We start from the raw sequence: 21,384 nt of genomic DNA, 5'->3' as shown, positions 1-21,384 counted from the left end.
GGGCTATAGCACTTATAAACCACATGTGCATTGAGGGTGGATATCAGAGAGGCAGAATGTGGCATAAACAGTGTGGGGAAGGCAGCAGCAATGCAAGCTAAAGACTAAATCCCAGGAAACCCCTCCCCAGCTTCTGTGGAATCCAAGAACAGGGGCAGGTATTCACTTCTGGATCACCTGGATGCCAGATCAAGAGCTGCCTCTGCAGTTACCGCCCAAACCTCATGATCTGGGGTACTGAGCCTACAGCTGAGTTCTCTTCCCCCTAGTTACAACCTACTGGAATTTCTTGGACTCTGCCAAGAGCTGCTGGACTGGAAGGGCCTATCCAGGGAGAAGTGGTGTTTCCATCCCCTGGAGGTGTCCAAGGAACAACTGGACACAACACTCAGTGCTCCAGTATGGTTAACAAGGGGGTGATTGGTCAAAGGTTGGTCTCTATGATCTTGGAGGTCTTTTCCAACCTAAATGATTCTGTGAAAAAGAAGTAAAAAGTCAGCAGTAAACTTTCCTGATGGTTGACAGTGATTCACTCCAGCTCTTCCAGGTGCCAGGTTCATTTGCATCTCCAGAATTACCCAGCTGACAAAAATGCTACTTCTCAGTTCTGCAAGAACTCAGTGGGGACATGGCTGCTCTCAAATTCCCATGAGAGATTTTCCCCTCCAGACTGTCACATATAGCCACAAAAGAAATTAAGATAACTCCTTTCTGGAGTAATTTCAGTCTCTGCAAGACACACAAAAGCATGATTACCACTTGACTTTTTTGATTTTTTTTTTTCAAGAAGGCCTGTGAACACAGAACAGTGCAAGGTGTTACAGAGGAGAGCTGTATGGTTCCCTCAGACAAGTGACAGTGGGTAACACAAAAGTGACAATACATTCATGCATCAGCAGAGCCTGACACCCACCAATTCTGGTATTTCCCATAATAAATACCAACCTCCTTGCAGGAGAAAGAGGGGGAACAAGCAAGGACTACTCAGAGACATTTGTATTACCCAGAGGACAGAGACCAGAAGCTTCCAAGAACACAGATGAGATTGTACAGTAAGCGAGCACCAGGTACAGTAACAGCACATCAACCTGCTGGTAAGCCCATAGGTAGCCCCCACCAGGAAATATTTTAGAGACAAAAAAAAACACTTAAAAGCTTTTTAAGAGTAGAAATGCTGGACAACTTGGTAGTTCTTTAGGCTAAGGGTTCCACACTGGTGTCTCTGTTCTCTCCCATAAACTGAAACAGGACAGCCTCAACTCTGCAACTGCAGAGCTGGACACTTAACTCACTTAACTGCTCATGCAACTTATGTTTATTCCACTTGGAAACCTGAGATTTGGCACACGTGTTGTAAGCCCTTGAGACTGCACCTCACTGGCTTTAGGGAAACAAAGCCTGAAGCCAGCCAGTGAAAAAATCCTGAGCACAGACTAGGCAATGTGTCCTGCCAAGGACCCAAGGCCATGCCAGGTGTCAGGGGACAACTGTGGCATGGAAGCCCAGCTGGCCCCCAAGGCAGAGCCCAGCCTGGCTGCATCCAGCTATCACTGCCTACGCATCACCTGTGTGACAGCCAGCCTTCGCCACCCTCCAGGGAAGTGACAGAAAAAGTGGTACAGCAGTGACATTTTAGGAATGTACTTAAGACATGCTTTCATTCACACACACCAAGGAAAGAGGAATGACCACACCTTCCCTGACATGCTCTGACAGCATCTCCCATTCCCGTCCAACATGGGGCACTGGCATAGGAGTGCTTTCCTGTGTTATCCCAAACACTTAACACGTTATGCAACTTCAACTCCTTGCTATGCATCAAACAGTGGGATTAATCAACATAGCAACATTTCCTCTCCCCCACAGACAATACATCTTACTCTTTATTAAGTATCAAATTGTCTCCACATAAATTACAACCAAATTATGTAAGTTTCAAGAAAGTCAGATATTTTATGTACAATGTTTGTCTTGAGTCAGATAAACCTTTATCGTTTTAACCTGTAACATAAAAAGCGAACCTACATCAGTACCAAATAAAGCATTAAAGAGGTAACAAATATGTAACATTTTAGAAATGCTCTCAGAACATGGAAGTTAATGGTGAGGATTTGTATAGTGCAGGAATCTTGAGTTTGCAGCTCTTAGACCATCTCTCTTTCCCTGCGGATGGCACAGCACAGAACCATACTGAATATCATGCCAACAATCTGGAAAAAAAGCAAACAGATTAGAAATCAGAAAAGCAAAGCATGTGCTTTTATCAGCATGAGAACAAGCTGCTCTTCACAGCCCAGAGGTCACATTTATTCTGTATTTTTACACTTTACTCTGCCATTCCCCACCCCCCAATCCCCAAAGTTCATTCCCAGGAATCCCATTCACCTCAGTACTTGAAAACTGATCACAGAATATGTCAAGTTGGAAGGGACCCACAAAGATCTTCAAGCCCTGGCACAGCACCAGCAGCTATAAACCACTGCCATATCTCCTAAGAAAGCTTTGATCATCCCAGCATGTGCTTTTTTCCAGAGAGGTCAAACAAAAGTGCAAGTTTTTTAGCAGCCCTGTTATTTCAGCCCTCTATCAGAGCCTGTAATTGTTATAAAGGAAAGAGAAGAAGAATCCCCAACAGATATTAGGATAAAGATGTGGGCCAGCAACATGACCAATACATTTTCACTCCATATATACACACATCACTGATAAGATTTCACCACTGCTGAAAGTGCAAGGAGGCAGATCCTAATCCAAAGCAGAAGCAGGAAGGCCAGAGACATCCCAGCTTCTGCACTGCCTCAGGGCCCTGCAGCACACACCCAGATCCTGCTGGGACTTGTCCTCAGTGGAATGGCCTTGTGAGCTGTGGGGCCAGGCACTGCTCTACAAGACTTCTGCTCTGTGTATCCTCTGACCACCCTCTAAATAATCTGGAAACTCACCATCATTACAGCAATGCCAAGGCCAACTGCTCCAATGACGTTGAATTTGGATTTGAAGACGTCATCAATGGCATCAGGGCAGGACTGAAATGGAACAGATGGCTCATTTGTGTTTTACACACACAAGGTTAATTTGAAGACTCATCTTTTAAAAGCTGCTTTGATCTGGCCTTTACTGTGACATCCTTAAAGAGAGCCAGGGATGGTCCTACACACACGAGTTGGTGGAAAAATTTAAATCTACTCTTCAAGTACCTTAGAATTGTTAACAGCACCTTGACTACAGCAGGATTCCCCTCTCAATCTGAACATGCAGTTTATCAGGCTTGGCTTGTTACTAATTGCTGTCAGCACTTCAGATGATGCTCATCCCTTATCAAAAGATATTTAAAGCTGCTCTTGATATTGCTAATTGCTACTGTAATTCATAGAGGAGCCAGTTTAATGTTGCCAGAACAAACCCTTGCGACTAAAAAAAAAAAAAAAAAAAAAAAGTATAGTCCTTTTCCCAGAACAGACACATGCTGGCCAGTAAAAAGAACAAGGCACTTTTACAGAGGTATAAATCTTTAAGAGCCTGGTAGCTGGTTGAAGTCTCATCCCAGCTTCTGTCCTGCTTGTTCCAGCAGCAAACATCAGTGAGCTGCTGAAAGCTACCTTTTTTGTTGCCGTTCCTTATCCAGTCTAGAAAGAAAGACTGAATCTGAGATTAAAGGGATATACTAGTAAGAATGAGTCAGTTCAATCAGAATACCAACACAGCACTGCTTCTTAGAGGTACACTCCATTACATTTCTTTGATCTTGTAATCTATCCACTGTTTTTCTAAAATTGGGAATGGGCATCACAAGATGAAGCTAAAACACACAGCAGAATAAAAACAAACAAAACCTGTGTGCAGTCTCAGCTACTCCCACACACTCCAACTCAGACTGCATGGACAGGACTAAAGATACAGACTGAACAATCTCATGTGGGCAGATATGTGAACTGTCAATTAAATTGAAAAAACCCAAGTCATTACCTGAATTCCTGCATGGTAAGAACCATAGACAGACTCATACAAACTGTCTTGGAGCATAAAGCAAGAGCACAGGATGTTTGTAAGGAAAAGAGGAAGAGAGGTGGTTAAAAACTACAAAAGCTGTTTTCTCCTGTTATTTGTGGTATACAGGCACCTCTGCAGCAGTACTCCAACAGAGAAACCTGATTTACAGAATTGCCTTCACAGTCACCAACTCACCTGAGCAGGCTACCAACGCCTTACCCCTCCCTGACCTTGCTGAAGCTTCAGACTTGCTCCCACCCCAGACTCTACTTCTCCCTAACAAAGAGGGAGCTGACAGCTCCGAGCAAGCACCAGGAAGATGCACTGAGAAGAGAGCTCTCAAGGCACTGTGAGGGGTTTTTTTAGGCAAACTTTTGATCTTCCACTGCCCACCCCACCAGTGATTCTGTGACACACAGACCGCACATTTCCTGAGCAAGGTCAGACTTCCTGCTTGTTCTTTCCACAGTAACAGTGGATTTGTTTTCCACAACCAGTCTGATCACAGACACAGACGGACACACCAGTTTGGCATGGGCTTTTCCCACAGACTGGGAGGGTTTCCTGAAGTGTCTTTCTCACTCTACCCACTGAGCAGAGCTGATGATGAATTACATCAAGCTTTACCTTGATAGAGAATGACTCAGACAGTGTCTTTGCTGGACAGGTGTCCATGTACTGCTGCTCCACAGCTCCAGTAAGGCCACAGCAGTTTAGCTACAACAGAAAACATAGAAAGAGACCCAGGTTAAACAATCTTTTTGTTCAGTAATCTGGTAAAAAAAAAAAAAGGGGAAATAATTTACATTAGTTTTTATTACAGACCAAGTCCTGTCAACATGACTGCTATAAACCTAATTTTAACAAGCCTTTATTAAATTAAAGGACAAGGTTCTGAAAGGAAGATCTCTTTAAGTACACACAAAATCATTTTGGCAACTGCCTGTGCTCCTTACAGACACAAGGCTGAACCCCTAACTGAAAAACAAGAAAAAACAAGAAAAACAAGAACTAGTTCTGCAGAGAGACAAAAAAAAAAAAAAAGCATCCTGAATTCATTTATACTACACAAAATCATCTCTGCAATCTTTGGTTTCTTCTAACTGGTAAAAAATTTGTACAGGGGACTAGGTAGGATGAAGAACATGTGAGGAGCAGTTGCATTACTGCATTACTGTCCAGGTTAAGCAGAACCATATACTTACAGTGAACTGAAATGCTTTCAGGGTGTCTCTGGCACTTGTCTGAGTTCTCTTTCTGTAGGTGTCCATGTAGAACTCCTTTAACTCATCAATAATCTAAGGGAAAGCAAAAAGAGTTGTCTATTAATGGTGTGTTAGTGTCATATCTTGTATTAATTATGAAAAACTTGCTTTCAGCAAGTCAGTCATCAAAACTCCTGTAGCCTACAACACCCATTCTTCTGCCATGTACAAACAGAGGGTGGATGGAAGGCTCACCTGTTTCAGGTGAGAAATAACTGTACACTCACTTTAATAGCGACACCTAAACAGGTAAGACTGCTTCCCCTTCCAAATCGCTGACCTTCTAAGAGGAGCTAGAGAACCAACTCTTTGCCCACTGACTGCCCAAAAATATTCCCTATTCTACTGTACCACAAAAGTTTCTATATTTCCCCAATGAATAACACAATGTGAGCAGAAAAACAACCCTGGTCACTAAGTATGTGATTTTGAAACAAGACAGAATCTTGACTGCTTGGGAGGGAGAGGCCATATCAGTCATGCTTCAGGTGCAGATACACTCAGCTGTCAGATGACCCAGCTCCTCTCTGGAAGTGGTAAAGCCTCCCAGCCAGCCTGCTTCAACTCACAACTCAGTCAGGTACTCTCTGGAAGGCACCTCTAGCAGGCAACAGCCTCTTGACTCTGGCTTCCCTGCTACACTCATTTTTGAATATTACAGTTAGATTTTTTTTGTGTTGTTTTGCTTGAATCAGCCTTTTCCCCTCTCCCCCAAATTCTCTGGGTAATAAGGATTTGACTTGTACTGGTATAGATGTCAGCAGATTGCTGACTGTAGGCACATTCATAGAATCATGGAGTGTTTGGGGTCAGAAAGGAACTTTCAAGATCACCTAAGTCCTGCCCCTCTGCCATGGGCAGGGACACCTTCCACTAGACCAGGCTGCTCAGAGCCCCAGCCAACCTGGCCTTGGACACTTCCAGGAATGGAACAGCCACAGATTCTCTGGGAAACCTGTTCCAGCATCCCACCACTCCCAACTTTTAAAAGCAACCTACCTTTTCTTTATTTGAAAATCCCCAGATCCCAGCAGCAATTTCAAGGGCAAAAATCACAAAAAGGAAGAAGAAGAACTAGAAAAGAAAGACCGTATTATTCATGAAGGCCAGAGCAGCACAAACCAGCATCACACATGTACACTGCAAGTTTGTCCAGACTTGTGGGAGCTGTCACTCAACCAGGTTGCAGTTGGAGGTCTGAGACATTGGTAACACCAGGAAAAAGGAGACTGGGTTAGCACTTCTTCCCAGAAGCATTGGAAAGTCTGGCAGTGCTCTCCAAGCACCAGTCCCTTTTTTTTGATCAGTGTTAATTAAAGCCAATCATCTGTTAACTCCAACTTGGAAGCTGTCTGAGCCATTCAGACACATCACAACAGTTGGCACCAATTCTTTACTCTGGTTTGTCACTCCTGTTGCTTTAGGAGTCATTACTTGATTCCTAGCTTGCCACCAACTCCCAGAGAACTAATCATTATTTTGTTGTATATCCCACAGAACACAAATGAAAGTTTTCTGTCTTTCATTGACTACCAGACCCAAAACACCACTATAATTTAGGAGCACTTTAAAGAGATACTCAGAATTAGAAAGGGCTAGAGGTATAATTTTGCAACAAATAAGTGAATTTAGGTTCTTCTGTGACATAGAAGGGGAATTGTTCTTTCAGTGGCTATAGTTGCTGTATTGCACTAAATAGTAAATAGTTTATCTAGCTGCTGTTTTTGCACTGATCACATGGTTTGTCCCATTCCGTGCCCCCCCCCCCAAACCCCAGTGGTAAGGAAATGGTTTGTTCCAGGTGTACTCCTCCCCTCACCCCTTCCTCACTTGTATCGCATTGGCTGTGGCCCCCTTCCTCCACCCCCTTCCCTTGAGCTTAAAATTTCTTGGGAGGAGATCCCCAAGCCTCTTTTTCTCCTGGGAGGTCACCTGCATCCTGAGGTGACTCCTATCAAGGAATGAAACAGGACTTTGGTCCCAAGGAGAAGAACGCCTCCAGTCTTTTACTTTTGTCCTTGTAAAGGCTCTGAGGGGCCAAGGGTCAGAGCTTGCTGGATTGGACCCGAACACCCCAGGAGAGCAGCCTTTACATATAGTAGTTGACTTTTATTAACTAAGTCTTCTGGTTATTTGGATGACTAGTTTTGCAAGCATACAGATGTGCACTAACCCAGTAAGCTCTACTGCCCACCCCCAGTCTGAAAACAATGAACTTGCTCTCCAGTAATTGGCTTGCAGAGCAGCTGTCAACTAGAAGAGCTCATCCTGTGATAATGAACAGTAGAGCCTTGCTGTTTCAAGCACCAAATACCACAGTTTTGGTATCAGAGATTAAAGATTGCACCACATTCAGAGTCCAGGATGAACTGCCTAGCAATGATAGCACTGCTCTTATCAATATTTTCGTTGTGTTCATGACACTCCCAGCCTTGACACTTCAGTGTATGTCAGACACATCCAGCCTCTTGATATCATCCTCTGTTCAAATGCAGCAGGAGCATCTGGATTTCAGGCCAGAAATTAGAACTATATTTAACAGTTTAGTATTACGTAGGTGACCATGAGTTTAAACACTCTGATTGTTCTGGGTCCACAATCTGCTGCCCTTGAATTACACAGTAATATTTTCCTTCATTTCTCATCATGTTGCTCAAAAATTTAAGTATTACCCTGAGCACTTACCAGGCCAAGCATACACTGAGATTCCTGTGATGCACCACAGCATCCCAAGAAACCAACCAGCATCATAAGGGCACCAGCTCCAATAAGGATGTAAACACCTAGGGAGGAGAAAAACAAAGATGTGCAGGTCAATTGAGACCTCAGCAGCAAGGTATGAAATTAATTGCTCCACAGACAGCATTGGTAGCTTTTGCCAAGGTTTAAGCTGCTTTACTGAGGTGTTTCAAGTAAAAAAAAAAAAGGGAGGAGAAGGGAAAAAGAAGAGGAGGAGCAGAAGAAGAGCAGAAGAAGAAAAAAAGAAAAAAAAGAAAAAAAAGAAAAAAAAGAAAAAAAGAAAAAAAGAAAAAAAGAAAAAAAGAAAAAAGAAAAAAAAGAAAAAAAAGAAAAAAAGAAAAAAAGAAAAAAGAAAAAAGAAAAAAAAGAAAAAAAGAAAAAAGAAAAAAAAAGAAAAAAGAAAAAAAAGAAAAAAAAGAAAAAAAGAAAAAAAGAAAAAAAAGAAAAAAAAGAAAAAAAAGAAAAAAAGAAAAAAAGAAAAAAAGAAAAAAGAAAAAAGAAAAAAGAAAAAAGAAAAAAGAAAAAAGAAAAAAGAAAAAAAGAAAAAAGAAAAAAGAAAAAAAGAAAAAAAGAAAAAAAGAAAAAAGAAAAAAAGAAAAAAGAAAAAAAGAAAAAAGAAAAAAGAAAAAAAGAAAAAAAAAAAGAAAAAAGAAAAAAGAAAAAAAGAAAAAAAGAAAAAAAGAAAAAAAGAAAAAAAGAAAAAAAGAAAAAAAGAAAAAAAGAAAAAAGAAAAAAAGAAAAAAAGAAAAAAAGAAAAAAAGAAAAAAAGAAAAAAAGAAAAAAAGAAAAAAAGAAAAAAAGAAAAAAAGAAAAAAAGAAAAAAAGAAAAAAAGAAAAAGGGGGTGTGCCTAATTTTCAAAGCAAATGCATCTGATAAATAAAAATTGATATATAAAACCTTCATTTTGACACAATTAATGTGTATCCCTACTGCACACAAACTCACAAGCTTTAGAAAATGGGCAGGATAAATCCATCTAATACAACCTGTAAGACACTTTTTACAACAGGCTCAGAGCCAAGACTTATCAACTTCTTCTCAGGTGAAGATAGAGACAACTGGAATTAGAAACAACTGAAAGAATGATTTATCAACAACTGCAAAGTCTTGAAGCAGATGATTTTATAATTCTTCAGATTATAAAAACTGTCAGAGCTTGTAAACTATTCTGCCCAGAAATAAGGTAGTGAGTATGTTGAAGCAGAAAGAATAAGCATTTCTGAAGTATAAGGCTCCATTTATGCCAAATCCTCTGGCTCCTGAACTTGGGAACAACCAGCCTAATCATAATAGCTGTGAGCTGGAGACCACACCAAGATGTGGTGAGCAAGAAAACTCCCAAAGGATGGCAAAGAATATTAGAGGGGTGGTGAAGCATCAAAGAATCAGCACAAAGCACGTGGAACAAGCAGGACACTTCTATCAACAGGGACATAAAACCAGTTCAATACTAATTAAAGGGAGCTAGATGTAAGCTTTTGCAAATTATATATTCTAGACGCAAACCAATAAGATCAGCTGCCAAAATAAACAGCTCCTTGATGCAGCATTTGTAAGGGATTAAGCCTGACATTTCTTATCAGGAGGAAATTCCAATATGGACTTTTAAACCTCAGCTTAACCTTTTTCCATTTTGAAAAACAAGAAAAAGAGTCCATCAGTAACACTTATTCCAGACTGAGTTGTACAGAAAGCCTTTGAGGTAACTTGCTTTGTAACTTACTGCAGTCAGTAACTACTCTCAGAAAATTATGTTAAAGCAGAAATTCCTATTGAGCTTCTTTTTAAAACTCAGTTCAACCTACGAAGATTTCAAGCAGGTTCCACTGGCTGCATCCAGCCAGTAGCTTAAGCATCACATCAGAAAACTTTTATGTTTTAGGAGATGAAAGAATTGTTTTAGATGACCCAAAATAAGACTTGTTAAATATTCAGCTTAACAGCCAAGTTTAGATTTCCATCTTTCCTGTGGGCTCCCCTTCAGGTACTGAAAGGCCACAGTTAGGTTACCTCCAAAGCCTTCTGTTCCCCAGGCTGACCAATCCCAATTCTCTCAGCCTTTCCTCATAGCAGAGGTGCTCCAAGGGTCTGAGCACCTACAGGTGACAATAACCAAGTTATGTGTGTTCCCCTGCCCAAGCTTAAAAGCAACTGTAGAGACCAAAATCAAAGTTCAGATAAAATCCAGTTCATTTAGGAATTCCCATGACATTAACAAACTAAAAATGTGTGTGTCCCCTAATTAACGACCTTACAAATGCCTTCCACATAGTACAGCTAAAGCTACATTGATCCACACTGGCTGGAATAATTCTCATATGTACCAAGATGTTTGTGCATTCAGTTCAGGATGAATTAGGAGATGTGGGGTTTTAAGAGTTCGACAACAGTGATTAAGGGATTAAGCCTGACATTTCTTATCAGTGCTCCTTCTGAGAGATGAGGCAACAGGAATTGTGTTTTGGGTAGCTCAGGTTGGTCACTCTGGAGAAAAAAATATTAATTACTCAGTTTAGCATGAAACTTTGCTGATGCATATGGTGATGAGCATCAGGAAAAAACATCCTCTGTGTCCTCCAGGAGCCCCTGGGATTACAAAATGTTTACTGACAGCAACAGAGACAAACTACTGTGGGAAAAAGGCTGAAGAGCCAAGAAACCACTCACACGGCAGCACTGCTGTCTGCACAAGAGCTCACAGGGGAAGCTGCCCCCAACACCAGCCAAGGGAAGCTGCTCTTGGGGTGTTTAGGGCTGTTTTGCCTTTTTACCCTTTAAGAAAAGCCAAGGTTTCTGAGCAGCCTGGAAATCAGGACACAAAAGTGTGACCTATCCCCTGAGTGATCCCCCAGCTCACCTGTGTAAAACTTTGTGTCAGATTCCAGTTCAAAGACGCTTTTGGTCTGTGAATCAAAGTGAAGCCATAGTCCAATTGCAAGCACTGCTGTTCCTGCAAGCTGTAAGAACAAGGAAGGCTTGTTAAATGATACCAACTAATTCACCCGGCCTTGCATTAGTAACAAAATCAGAAACAAACACAGGATACAGCTTTTATTTAAGAGATGGTAACAAAGGACAAGCATAAAAGGATGGGGATACCAACGCATGAACAAAGTCCCAGACATGAGGCACCTTGTTGACAGAGGCATTTACATAATATAAACTCCAATGCCACAGGAGATCAATGCCATTCTTGTTCCTTTCTGAAAATATCCATGGTTTAGCCAAGTGTCAGTATTTTCACTGATCCTTACACACATTGTTTTATTCTGGGTGGATGCAGACATTGCATGGCTTAGTGACCTTAAAGCTTCATACTGAAGAGCAAGTGTATTACAAGGAAAAGTGCCTTGTAAGGCCAGCCGGAAGTTTTAGTGTATTAAACAGACTGCTGAGAGTTCAGTCTACCATGGAAGGGAGTTAAAGAAGAGTGCCATTCTTGCCAAACATGATAAAACCAACCCATTAAGTGACCACACTGACAGGAATAAGAAAATACCAGCTGCAGCAGTAGAATGTTGCTGATCGGGAGCAATACAATAGAATTTTAGTTAATATTTAGTTTTATTTCATTATCATGTCTGCCTGTATGCCTTCAGGTTCCTCTTAATATTGGTGCCTGTGTTTGCAGCAAGTCACTCTGGATGAAACATCTGGCAAAAGCCACAGGAAGTGTTGCAAGAAAGAGGGCATGGCACTCTGGTAAGGCCAATGGCAACAGTTTGCCTGGAAGAGACTGAATCCTCCTTTAAAAAGAAAAGAAATGGGGTTTTCTTGCATGTAAAAAAATGAAGAAACCAGGACAAAGTATAAAGCTGGAGTGTGCTTCTCAGCTCTTCCTTTGAAGACCACTGAACTATTAAAAACACACATCAAAAGCAAAAATAAAATCCCAACAAGGCCCTTGCGGAAAGAAACAACATTCCTGATTTACCTCTAAGAAACTGGGAATTGTTTAATAATGGCAATTTTTAGTGGGAATATGGGCAGTGCTCCCTTGGTGAGCACCCAAGAATATGACAACCCTTCCACACCAAGCCCACCTGAGAGGTGGGAGCCCAAAAGCCCCTTCTCCCTGCTGTGGAAGAGTTCCTGCTCACAGGCAGCCCCAGCTTTCCTAAACCAGCTTTTCCTGTACAGCAGGAACCCAAGTGCCAGGCCTGCCTCCAAGAGGAGCTGCAGGGCTGTAACTGGGAAAACAGATCAAGTAACACACAACTCAAAGAGCCAAACCCACCTGAAGGATTCCAGACCTAAGCAAAAGGCCTTTGTTGGTGTTTCTGGTGCTTACTCCAAAGGCACACCTGCACATACCTCCTGCTTGCCTTGCTAGGGCTACCCTGACAATATGATTAAGTTATGCTGGAGCACCTTTGTACAACACAGAATGCCACAACAGCATCATTATTTCAATTTCTTGTGCCACAGCTGTACCCCAAGGGGAGGGAGAGGTGCAAAGGGGAGGTGCAGAGAGAAGGGTTGCTGCCCTCCTGGCTGCAGCATCACTTCAAAAAGCTTCTGCCACCCTCATCTCACCCCAGTGCTTCAGTTCAAACATCAGAAAGGCTTAGTGATGGAAAGAACTCTTTGAGACTGCTGTTAAGTCACCCAGTATTTAGTAACACTCTGCTTGAGGCTCCCTTTCTTGGTCGTCCAGCAGCTGTCGGCTTTTATAGCAGATCCAGATCCCCCCATCATTAGAAGAAGCCTAGAGCCTCTGCTGGTTTTGCTAGGAACTCCTAAATTGTGAGGCCACAAGCCTGAATACCCAGCTCTTCTCACCTACCAAATTTATTTACAGCTTGACAAGTGCTTGAATAGAGAGCTCTGCAAATGGAGCAGGGCACAGAAAAGGACTGTAAAACTAAAGAAACTCTTAAACCATAATGTAGCCATGCAGATAGTCTTAAAATTCCAAGCAAAGCAGAAGGTTCAGTTAATGCCCTCCAGAAAAAAAAACTCGTCTGTTCACATTGGGCAGAGATAATGTACCTAATATAGCTCCTTTCAAAACACAATTTTAACTCTTCCCCACCACCACACATAGGTACATGGCATGTTTTCTCCTTGAAAAAGCAGTCACTTAATCACAGAAAGATTAAGAATGTGCCAAGGAGACCTGAGACTTACGGGATCACAGAACAGTGATAACACTTTATGCCAGTGAACTGCTGCACAGCACTAAAAAAAGGGGTAGAATTAAACAGATTGATAATTCTCTGCATGGTGGATTAGAAATAAAATGCAGCTTCTTCATGCAAGAATAAGAGACTTTCTGTCTCAGTTTCTTAAGGAAAGGAGACTTATGTTCTCAGATTGTGCTCTTCCTACTCAGACTGACCACTGAACTAAAAAAAAGGCAGTTTTGGAGCAGAAGGCAAGAAACTTGAAGCTTCAAGTTTCCATCAAAACAAGGGAGAAACGAGGACACAGCAACACCAGCCTCTGAGGAAGAGAAAAGCACAGCCCCACGGGCACTTGCCAGCACCGCTGGCCAGTGTGGCACACTAGAGGCTGAGGCACTGTCACCTCCCTGCTCACCCACACTATGCCAGCAAGATGGGATCTGTGCTGGGATGGTTTGGGAGCTGTGTTTTTCCTTCCTGGGAAAGGGGTGCAAAGCCCCCAACCTCGGCTGCGTGGAAGCAGATCACCAGATAATCTAATTGCTGGGTTTTTGTTTGGTAATCCAAGGGGATTCCCCATCTAACAGATCTATTTTGTCACAGGAGTTGAGCAATACTGTGCATTTCTAAGTAGCTCTATCCTGCGCTGAAAGAGAAATTTAGTAGGAAAAGAACAACACTGTATTCCTGAAAGTAATCAATTTTGTCTGGTTTCACACACACAAAGAAGAGAGTAGGTTCGTGTGCTTATCAGACAGGTAAGTAGTATGTTTTTATAGTGACAACTACAGCAAAAAGAGCTCAGAAGACAGAGTTGGGTTTTTTCCCCAATCTGGCCAAAATGTGAAGTTAAAGGGATACTGCTCACTCGCTGTTTTGGAGAAGTTTGTGGCAGTGATCTTCCAGTAATGGCATGTCCTGGCACAATTACACTACTGACTTCCCCGCTCCAGCAAACCAGGCTTCCTTGTTTTCGCTAACCACTACTCCCAGCTCCTTCCTGCTCTGCTTGGATGTTCCACGGCTGCAACAATGATAAAACTACCTGGCCACTCCTCTCCTACCCCTGTGGAAGCTTGTCAGGTTGTTTTTTTTTTTTCATTACATGCAAACACACCCCCTTTGCTCCTAAAGCTCACTCCTGCATACAGCTTTCTGCCTGTTGCAACAGGAAAACCAGCTTTTTTGGTCCATCTTCCTTACTGACATAGCCCTGCACGTTCCCTAGTGAGCCTTCTGTGCAGGACTTCCCTCCTCTCATCCATTCCACTACTCTGGGGCATCCCCCTTGCTTGGCCTCTGGGTAAATCAAAGGGTGTGTCCCAGCCTTCCCTGTGAGAAGAGATAATTGAGAAAGGACCTGAACCAGTCAGGATACACTTGAGATGAGAAAACCTGTGTATCCTGGAGGCAGCAGCCACAGAACACTCTGCCTTCCTCCCCTCATCATTCCTGGCTAAACTGAGCATGAGTTTGGAGTGTGCCACAGCACTGAACACTACCAAACAATTCCCAGAGGATTTCTGCCCCGCTCTGACTCCTGAGGTTTTGCAGATACGGCCCCCCAGCAGAAGGCTTGCACAGGATACCCTTAGATTTAATGACAATGTCATAAACATGTGTTAAAAACTTGAGTTTTAAACAAAAAAAAAACCCCAAAACACCATTTGTGTTAACACATCCCATAGCAGCACAATGTGGGGGGGAAAGAGGAAAAGAAGGGGCAAAAGAAGGAAGGAAGCGGCGAAGGCAAGCGGGAAGCGGCGAAGGCAAGCGGTGAAGGGGCGAAGGCAAGCGGTGAAGGGGCGAAGGGAAGCGGGAAGCGGCGAAGGGAAGCGGCGAAGGGAAGCAAGTGGGTTTTGCCATTTTTCCATTTTTGACACCTTTAGGCCAAGTTTACATACAACTTCTACCAAGCTTATGGCATTACCTCCAGCAGAAGAAGGTATGTCATTATGTGAAAATAAAGAAATCAGTCAAAAAGAAATACTACTTTCAGTGTTGTCAGCTAAGTATGGTATCTAACAGAACACTTTTTCTTGAAGTAAGAAGGTATGTCAGGCTCAACACTACTGTTCCATATTTAGGTTTACACCCGGATGTGACAAGAAGGCATTAAAAAGTCACCACCTTCACTTCATAAACACTTGAACTTTTAGCTAAAAATCTGATTGCATAAGAATTTACTTCTCACTGTTTTAGACTGACTAAGAAAGCCAGAACTAGATCTATAACGGTGCAAAGTACAGCCAAAGAAATTGAGAACATTATGAGTAGTAATGAACCATTTCTATCCTTTTACTGGCTAGTACTCCATAAATAAAACCCCATAAACAGTAACTACAAGTGAGGCTCGATGCCACTCTAAACCCTCAATTACAGAATTAGTGTTATCCACAACAGCACAGGTTTTCAGAGTTTTGAAACAGCTCCCCTAACACTTCTGCTATGTGGGCTTGCAGTTATACAAGAAACTGCAGCTATTTTCAAACTAGTTTGGAAAATAGTGGATTGGAAAGGAAGTATTTTCTTTCTGCTTAGCAAGTTTCAAAAATGTTGTGGCCTATGTTAATGCCACAGCACCTTTTGCAATAAAATGGTGCTCCAGTACAGTACGAGAAGCATTACAAAATTCCTGAATCACTGCCAAGACTAGTGCCCATTTCATACAAGTTCCTATTCAGAGGCTAGTCTACTATATTTGCAATTAGAATTACAAATAGGAGCCAGAACTGGTGGAACTCTAAGTAGCTTCACATCAGATTTCTCAAGGCAACAAACTCCAAACTCCATTCCTGACCTCACAGAACTTACCAGAGTCAATATACACTGAGCTGAGCCCAAGCAGCATTAGATTCTCACACTGAACCCAGCAACTGCATCAGTTCATTACAGAAAGCAAAAGCAACTAATTTCTGAGTTTTTCATATGTGCCTGCATATATACATACTAACAGACACATGCATATTTCCCTGCCCATCCTGCAAATCCTCTGCTGGAGGAGGAAAGACCCTCTGAATTGCTGTTCTTGGTGCACAAAAGCAGCTGAGATTATGGCTCAGAACAAAGTCACAGAAGCTACAGAAGGAAAAGGGCACTCCAGGCCTAATTCTGCTCATCTTACTTTAGCAGCTACTATCACACAAAAATGCATTTATTCATAAAACACGGCACTCCGGAGAGTGGAAAGTCAGGACAAGAGAACTGCCCAATATTGGAAAGGAGCAAGAAAATGACTGCTCAAAACTTCAACATGAACTCTGCCTCTGTGCTACAACACTTGCTTGCCTAAAATACATGAAACCATAAATATTAGCAGCAGATTCCACAAAATCTACAAGGAGAAAACCCAGCATTGAAATTTAACGCAAGGCCTTGCTTTTGTTCAGCAGCAGGAAGCCAGTGGGAGAACAGGCAGGCACTTGCCTGTGTGATCCAAGTTGCTCAGAAGCCCACAGTTTGCCTAGGAAAAGACTTCATGACCAGGACCAACAAGCCTGAGCAAACCCAGGGAGCTAAAGGAGCACAGCTAAAGGCAGTCACTCATTACACAACTCAAGGCAATCCAGCATTGCTCACACTAAGGTTGGTCCAACTCTGCTAAGACACCTCCACTGCTCAGGTTTAAGGAACAAAATGTGTTGTGTCCATTGACTTCTTGCCAAGCTCAAGCCAGCCCGGTGGAAAAAAAAAATTAGTTCAAAATTTTGTTGACACCTCCCTCCCACACCCTCAAACAGCCCCAAAACTTGTATTATTAGAAGGCAGACTGTCAGGGATGCCAGGGCCAGCACTAGCCATGCCAAGACAGCAGAGCCATCTGCAAACCTATGTGGGAGAACATCAGCCCCAGAAAGAACAGCGCAATAGCAGCAAGGAGCCTGGTGCCTGCTGCAGTACTCCATCCCAAGAGAAAACACAGCCATCCCTACTTCCTACACCTCAGAGAGGGGAATGAACCCCAAAACTTACAGATCCATGCTTAACTGGACTTGGTGCAAACATCCAAAAGTGTCCCCTTCCTTCCATTAGGGCCACAAGCATGTTTTAAGCCAAACTCTGAAGCCCCAAACGTTTCAGATAATACCACGTTAGTATCCAGCCTTCCTGGCTGGAGAAAGGCCATCAGATTAATCAAACACAAGATCCTCAGGAAGGGTTAAGAGAACAGGACAGAAGGTAGCATTTCCCAGGACCAACCTCCTGGGCTACATGTCGAGCACTTATGCCAAGACACAGCACCTTGAGAGAAGAAAAATTAACAAACGGCTGCTGAACTCCACGTTAGCAGGTTGGACTAGATTATCTTAAAGGTGTTTTCTAACCTAATTCATTCTGTGATTAGCCAGTTATCCCTTGACCAACCTATTTGTCATCATCTGCTAAGGAGAAGGTATCACCACTGTACCCACTTTTCTTCTGAAAAGGTCCTCTTTCCTGGCTAAATATTCCACAGCTCTTGCTCACTGCCTCTTTCAATACAGTCAAGCCCTACCTACTGCCTGGACAATCATGATTCTAAGGATCTCTAGCACATTTCCATGCTGAAGATAAGAGTTGCTGATGACAGAAACCCTCCTCTTTCTTTCCCAAACATTACCAAGTTCCACTATGATCCTCTCAAGACAGGCAGATGACTAGAGCAGCCTGCAGCACTGTGGGACACCAGGATGCCATAGATTTTGTGAGTTTTACACACCATATTCCATTTTCTCTCAGTCCTTCATTTCTGAAGCTGGTTTCCCTCTGTTGACACTGAGCACTCACCTGGTGCTTTTGTAAAGCCATTATAGATTCTTTTCTCCCAAGGCTTCACTGCTCCATGGCAGCAGCTGCCCCTGAATCATTTAATTCCTATCTCCAGGCAGCTTTCTGCTGGTGCCTCCCATGGGAATTACCTGATGCCTGACTTTGGAGAGAGTCTCAGCGTGCTGTGTCAAACACCCTGCTGTGTCAGCAGGCAGCCATCACCTCCATCACCCTGTACAATGGATGCCAGCCAGCACCCCCTGTGCTCCTCCAGATGAGGTGGGGCTATACTGACCATCACAGAGTTTGTACCAGCACTACTTCTCTCTGCAACAGCAGAGCTGCATCTCACCACAGCCCTGCCTCCACTCCAACAGCCATCTCATTCTTGCCAGGATCTTACTCCAGGACTGCCTGGTTTTCACAAGAGGCCTGAGATTTCCAGATGACATTGAACAAGTGAACCAACACCAACCAGTCCTTGCCTTCTCCAGCATTCAGGCTTTTAAAGGCTCCGAGGCAGCAGCTTCATGAAGTCTGACTTCCCCGTGCAGTAGCCAATGTCCCTCCTATACATGTACACCAGCTTTTAAAGAATCTTCTCCTTGGCTCTTTCCAGATACTCCATATGTGCTACTCTCTGGGTATCCCAGACTACCATAAAGCAAAAGCCCAGCCTCCAATTCACTGCATTCCAGCCCTCCAGCACAGAGAAGGGATGGTGAGGGGAGTTACCTAATCACAACTCACTTAAGAGTTCTGAAGTGTTTTGTGACTTTCGGGAATTGTTAATCAAACATTTGCTGCTCCTCTTGTTCCACCTCCTTTGCATCAAGAGGTCAGTTCAAGCCTGTGCAGAATTCAGAGTCAAAGACAGGTTATGTCAAAGGCTTCCCCAGTAAAAAAAGTCCTGCCGAACTTGGCTCCCAAAACTTTTATACCTGGAGCTATTACTGCCTGGAAGGACTCCCTGAGAAACTCCCTTTTCATCATGTGTCTGAAGAGGGGTATGTTACTTAGGTTTGCTTTTGCAAATAACTCCTAAAGCTTTCCTTTGGCTAATGTTACTGTTATTTTATTAGGCTCACCAGCATTTATGAACTTTTATTTCCTTCCTTTGGATACAGCTTCAACTTTGAGGGTTTCTCTTTTTATTTCAGTAACTTCCTTTACCAAACTGTATGAGCCTTTTGCTTCCTCTTACCCTTGTTCAAGCCTTGATGGAAGCAAATACATTCCACCTAATGCGGCATCCACAGCCATCTGCAGGTTTGGTGCAGACCTGAAATTCCTGACCTATATTTTTGAGGCAACTTATTTCAAAAAAAAAGGAGGTACAGAATTGCACTTGGACACAGCAAATTTTGTCAACATACTTCCATTACTTCACAGACTTTTCACATCGGCAAAGCCATTAAAAAACCATTCGAACCTGTTTTCTTATTAGGGTGGTTCTTGCCTTTTAATGCTGGCAGACCCAGAACACTTTTCTTTTTATGCTGTTCAGTGTGGAATAACCCAAGACCCAGCTACTTTATTTCTCCATAGATGACACAAGGTTTGCTAACACTGTACCCCCTAAACGCCCCTCCAACTGTTTTCAGCAGGCCACAATGACATGTGGTGGCCCGCCTGAGCCAAGGACCACTCCAGCTGGTCAAACACATTTATCTCTGGCTGAGCCAAGCTGCTTGCATTTCACTGCCTCTTGGGGCCTCCAGGCACTTACTGGGATCTCCAAAATGCATATATTTGTCTCCCTTTAATTCTTTTTTCTTCCTCTTCTCTTTCCCACATCCTAGCTTGATACTGCCAGCCTCAAGAAGCCAACTTGAAAAGCCATCATCTCTCATCTCCTCTGGACAGCAGCACCACTCTTCCATCCACTCTGTCATCAGTACAATTCTGTACTCATGAGCACCCCTAAAGGTAGGAGCCTCAGCACTTTATAACCATGACACTCCCAAGCAACAGGTACATCCCCAGCTAAACAAAACTCCTCTCCCTATTCTTAGCCTATCTGCAGACAACAAGGTGGTGAAGCTCAGGTTAGGAGCTTCTTTGAGGCAATGCTGTTGTCACAAGAATTTTTGTCCCATAAAATACTCTGCAGAAAGTCTGTAGCTTTGAAATAAACAAACAAAACAAGCACAAGGCAAACCATGAGTACTTCAGTCTCTTTTAACAAGAAGTTTAGAAACTCTCTCACTATAACTTTCAGGCAGTGCTTTATTAGGCTTTTCCTTTTGATCAGCTCTAACCCTGCAAATGCGACAGCCCTGCTCACGGTCCGGCGAGTCCCGAGTGGCAACATAGCTTTCCTGGGTCAAGTTCTGCACAACGTTCCTCAACTAGAACCCAGCTGTGTATTCTCAACTCTGCTGCAACCCATTTCGACATCGAGACATCCCGAGCACTTTACCCATTAACATGGCAACTTCCACTGTCCCACGGGCAGCGCTGCGACTAACTCCAGACGCGGCTCCTTCCCGCCACTCCAACTTCATACCGCCACATCACAGTCACACACGCACTCCTCCACCGTGGCAAACAGCCCAGAGAAAACCCAGCTTTTTGAACCATACACTTTGCTCCTATCCATCAGGCACACAAACAGCTCCCATAGTACTTTTCTATGCATGAGCCAGCGCTAAATCCAGGTGCCCACGCCCCGAGTGCTGGAGGACAGCCCAAACCTCTCGGCTCAGCCATACTTTCTCATGGCGCCTATCCAACAAGGCGTAGTAGGGCCAGTGAGCACACCGGAGACGTGATCTCAAGGGGTGCCGGTCTGCTCCGACAGATTAAACCCGAAGGGAAGCCACAGCTCCCACCAACACGAGGAGTTCACACACACGACAACCACAGGCTTGCAAGGAACCGGCTCACCCCGGGCACAGCCCCAGCACCGGGAAAGCCAGCAGGGAACCCGACCTACGCAGAGTTTTAGGGCGAGGATTGTGTGAAGTGCTGGGGGATGCTCAGTGGGGGCGGGCTATCCACAAACCCAACACCCCCTGCCCGCCTGACGATAAACCCCAAAAACGTGAAAAATAAAGCGGTGAGCGCCCGGGCACACGCCTCTCTCCTTCTGGGGGGGGTGGGGGGGAGGGGCAGCTAGTGGAGAAAACAGCCAAAACCAGGCATCAGAAAAGCTAACAAAATGCGGCTCCCAGCGCTTCCCCTCCCCTCCCCTCCATCCCCGTCCCGCGGGCTCCCCGCCGGGCAGCGCGGGGGACACAGCCCAGGGAGCCTTACCCAGAAGATGAAGTTGAAGCCGAAGAGAAGGTACTTGATGCACTTGGTGCCTCCTTTGACGGGCATGGTGGCGGCTATAGACACAGTAACCAGGCTCCCGAGCTCCGACGCCGCTCCTCAAATGCGGCCCTGCCCGGGTGCTCGGGGACTCCCCCCTTTCGCCCCCGGGGCCGCCCCCGGCCCCGCCCCGCACCTGCGGCCGCCCTGCTCCGCCCCAGGCCGGGCGGGCTCCCAGCGCTCCAGCAGCGCCTCACGG

At 43.9% G+C, this 21,384-nt stretch overlaps 1 protein-coding gene across 1 annotated transcript; it reads right to left on the bottom strand.

The window, feature by feature from the left end:
• Positions 1–759: 759 nt before the first annotated feature.
• On the bottom strand, positions 760–21,300 carry CD9 (CD9 molecule). The gene is made up of 8 exons (XM_054631622.2): positions 21,129–21,300; positions 10,853–10,952; positions 7,941–8,038; positions 6,255–6,329; positions 5,196–5,288; positions 4,618–4,707; positions 2,943–3,026; positions 760–2,210 (listed from the first exon to the last, which is right to left on the bottom strand). Exons 1-8 carry the CDS (start codon positions 21,192–21,194, stop codon positions 2,145–2,147), a joined length of 672 nt encoding a protein of 223 aa, XP_054487597.1. The 5' UTR covers positions 21,195–21,300; the 3' UTR covers positions 760–2,144.
• Between the last annotated feature and the right edge of the window lie 84 nt (positions 21,301–21,384).

Source organism: Agelaius phoeniceus, chromosome 5 (assembly GCF_051311805.1).
Source record: "Agelaius phoeniceus isolate bAgePho1 chromosome 5, bAgePho1.hap1, whole genome shotgun sequence".
NCBI classification, from domain to species: Eukaryota; Metazoa; Chordata; class Aves; order Passeriformes; family Icteridae; genus Agelaius; species Agelaius phoeniceus.
This window is presented reverse-complemented; position numbering and strand designations above follow the sequence as displayed.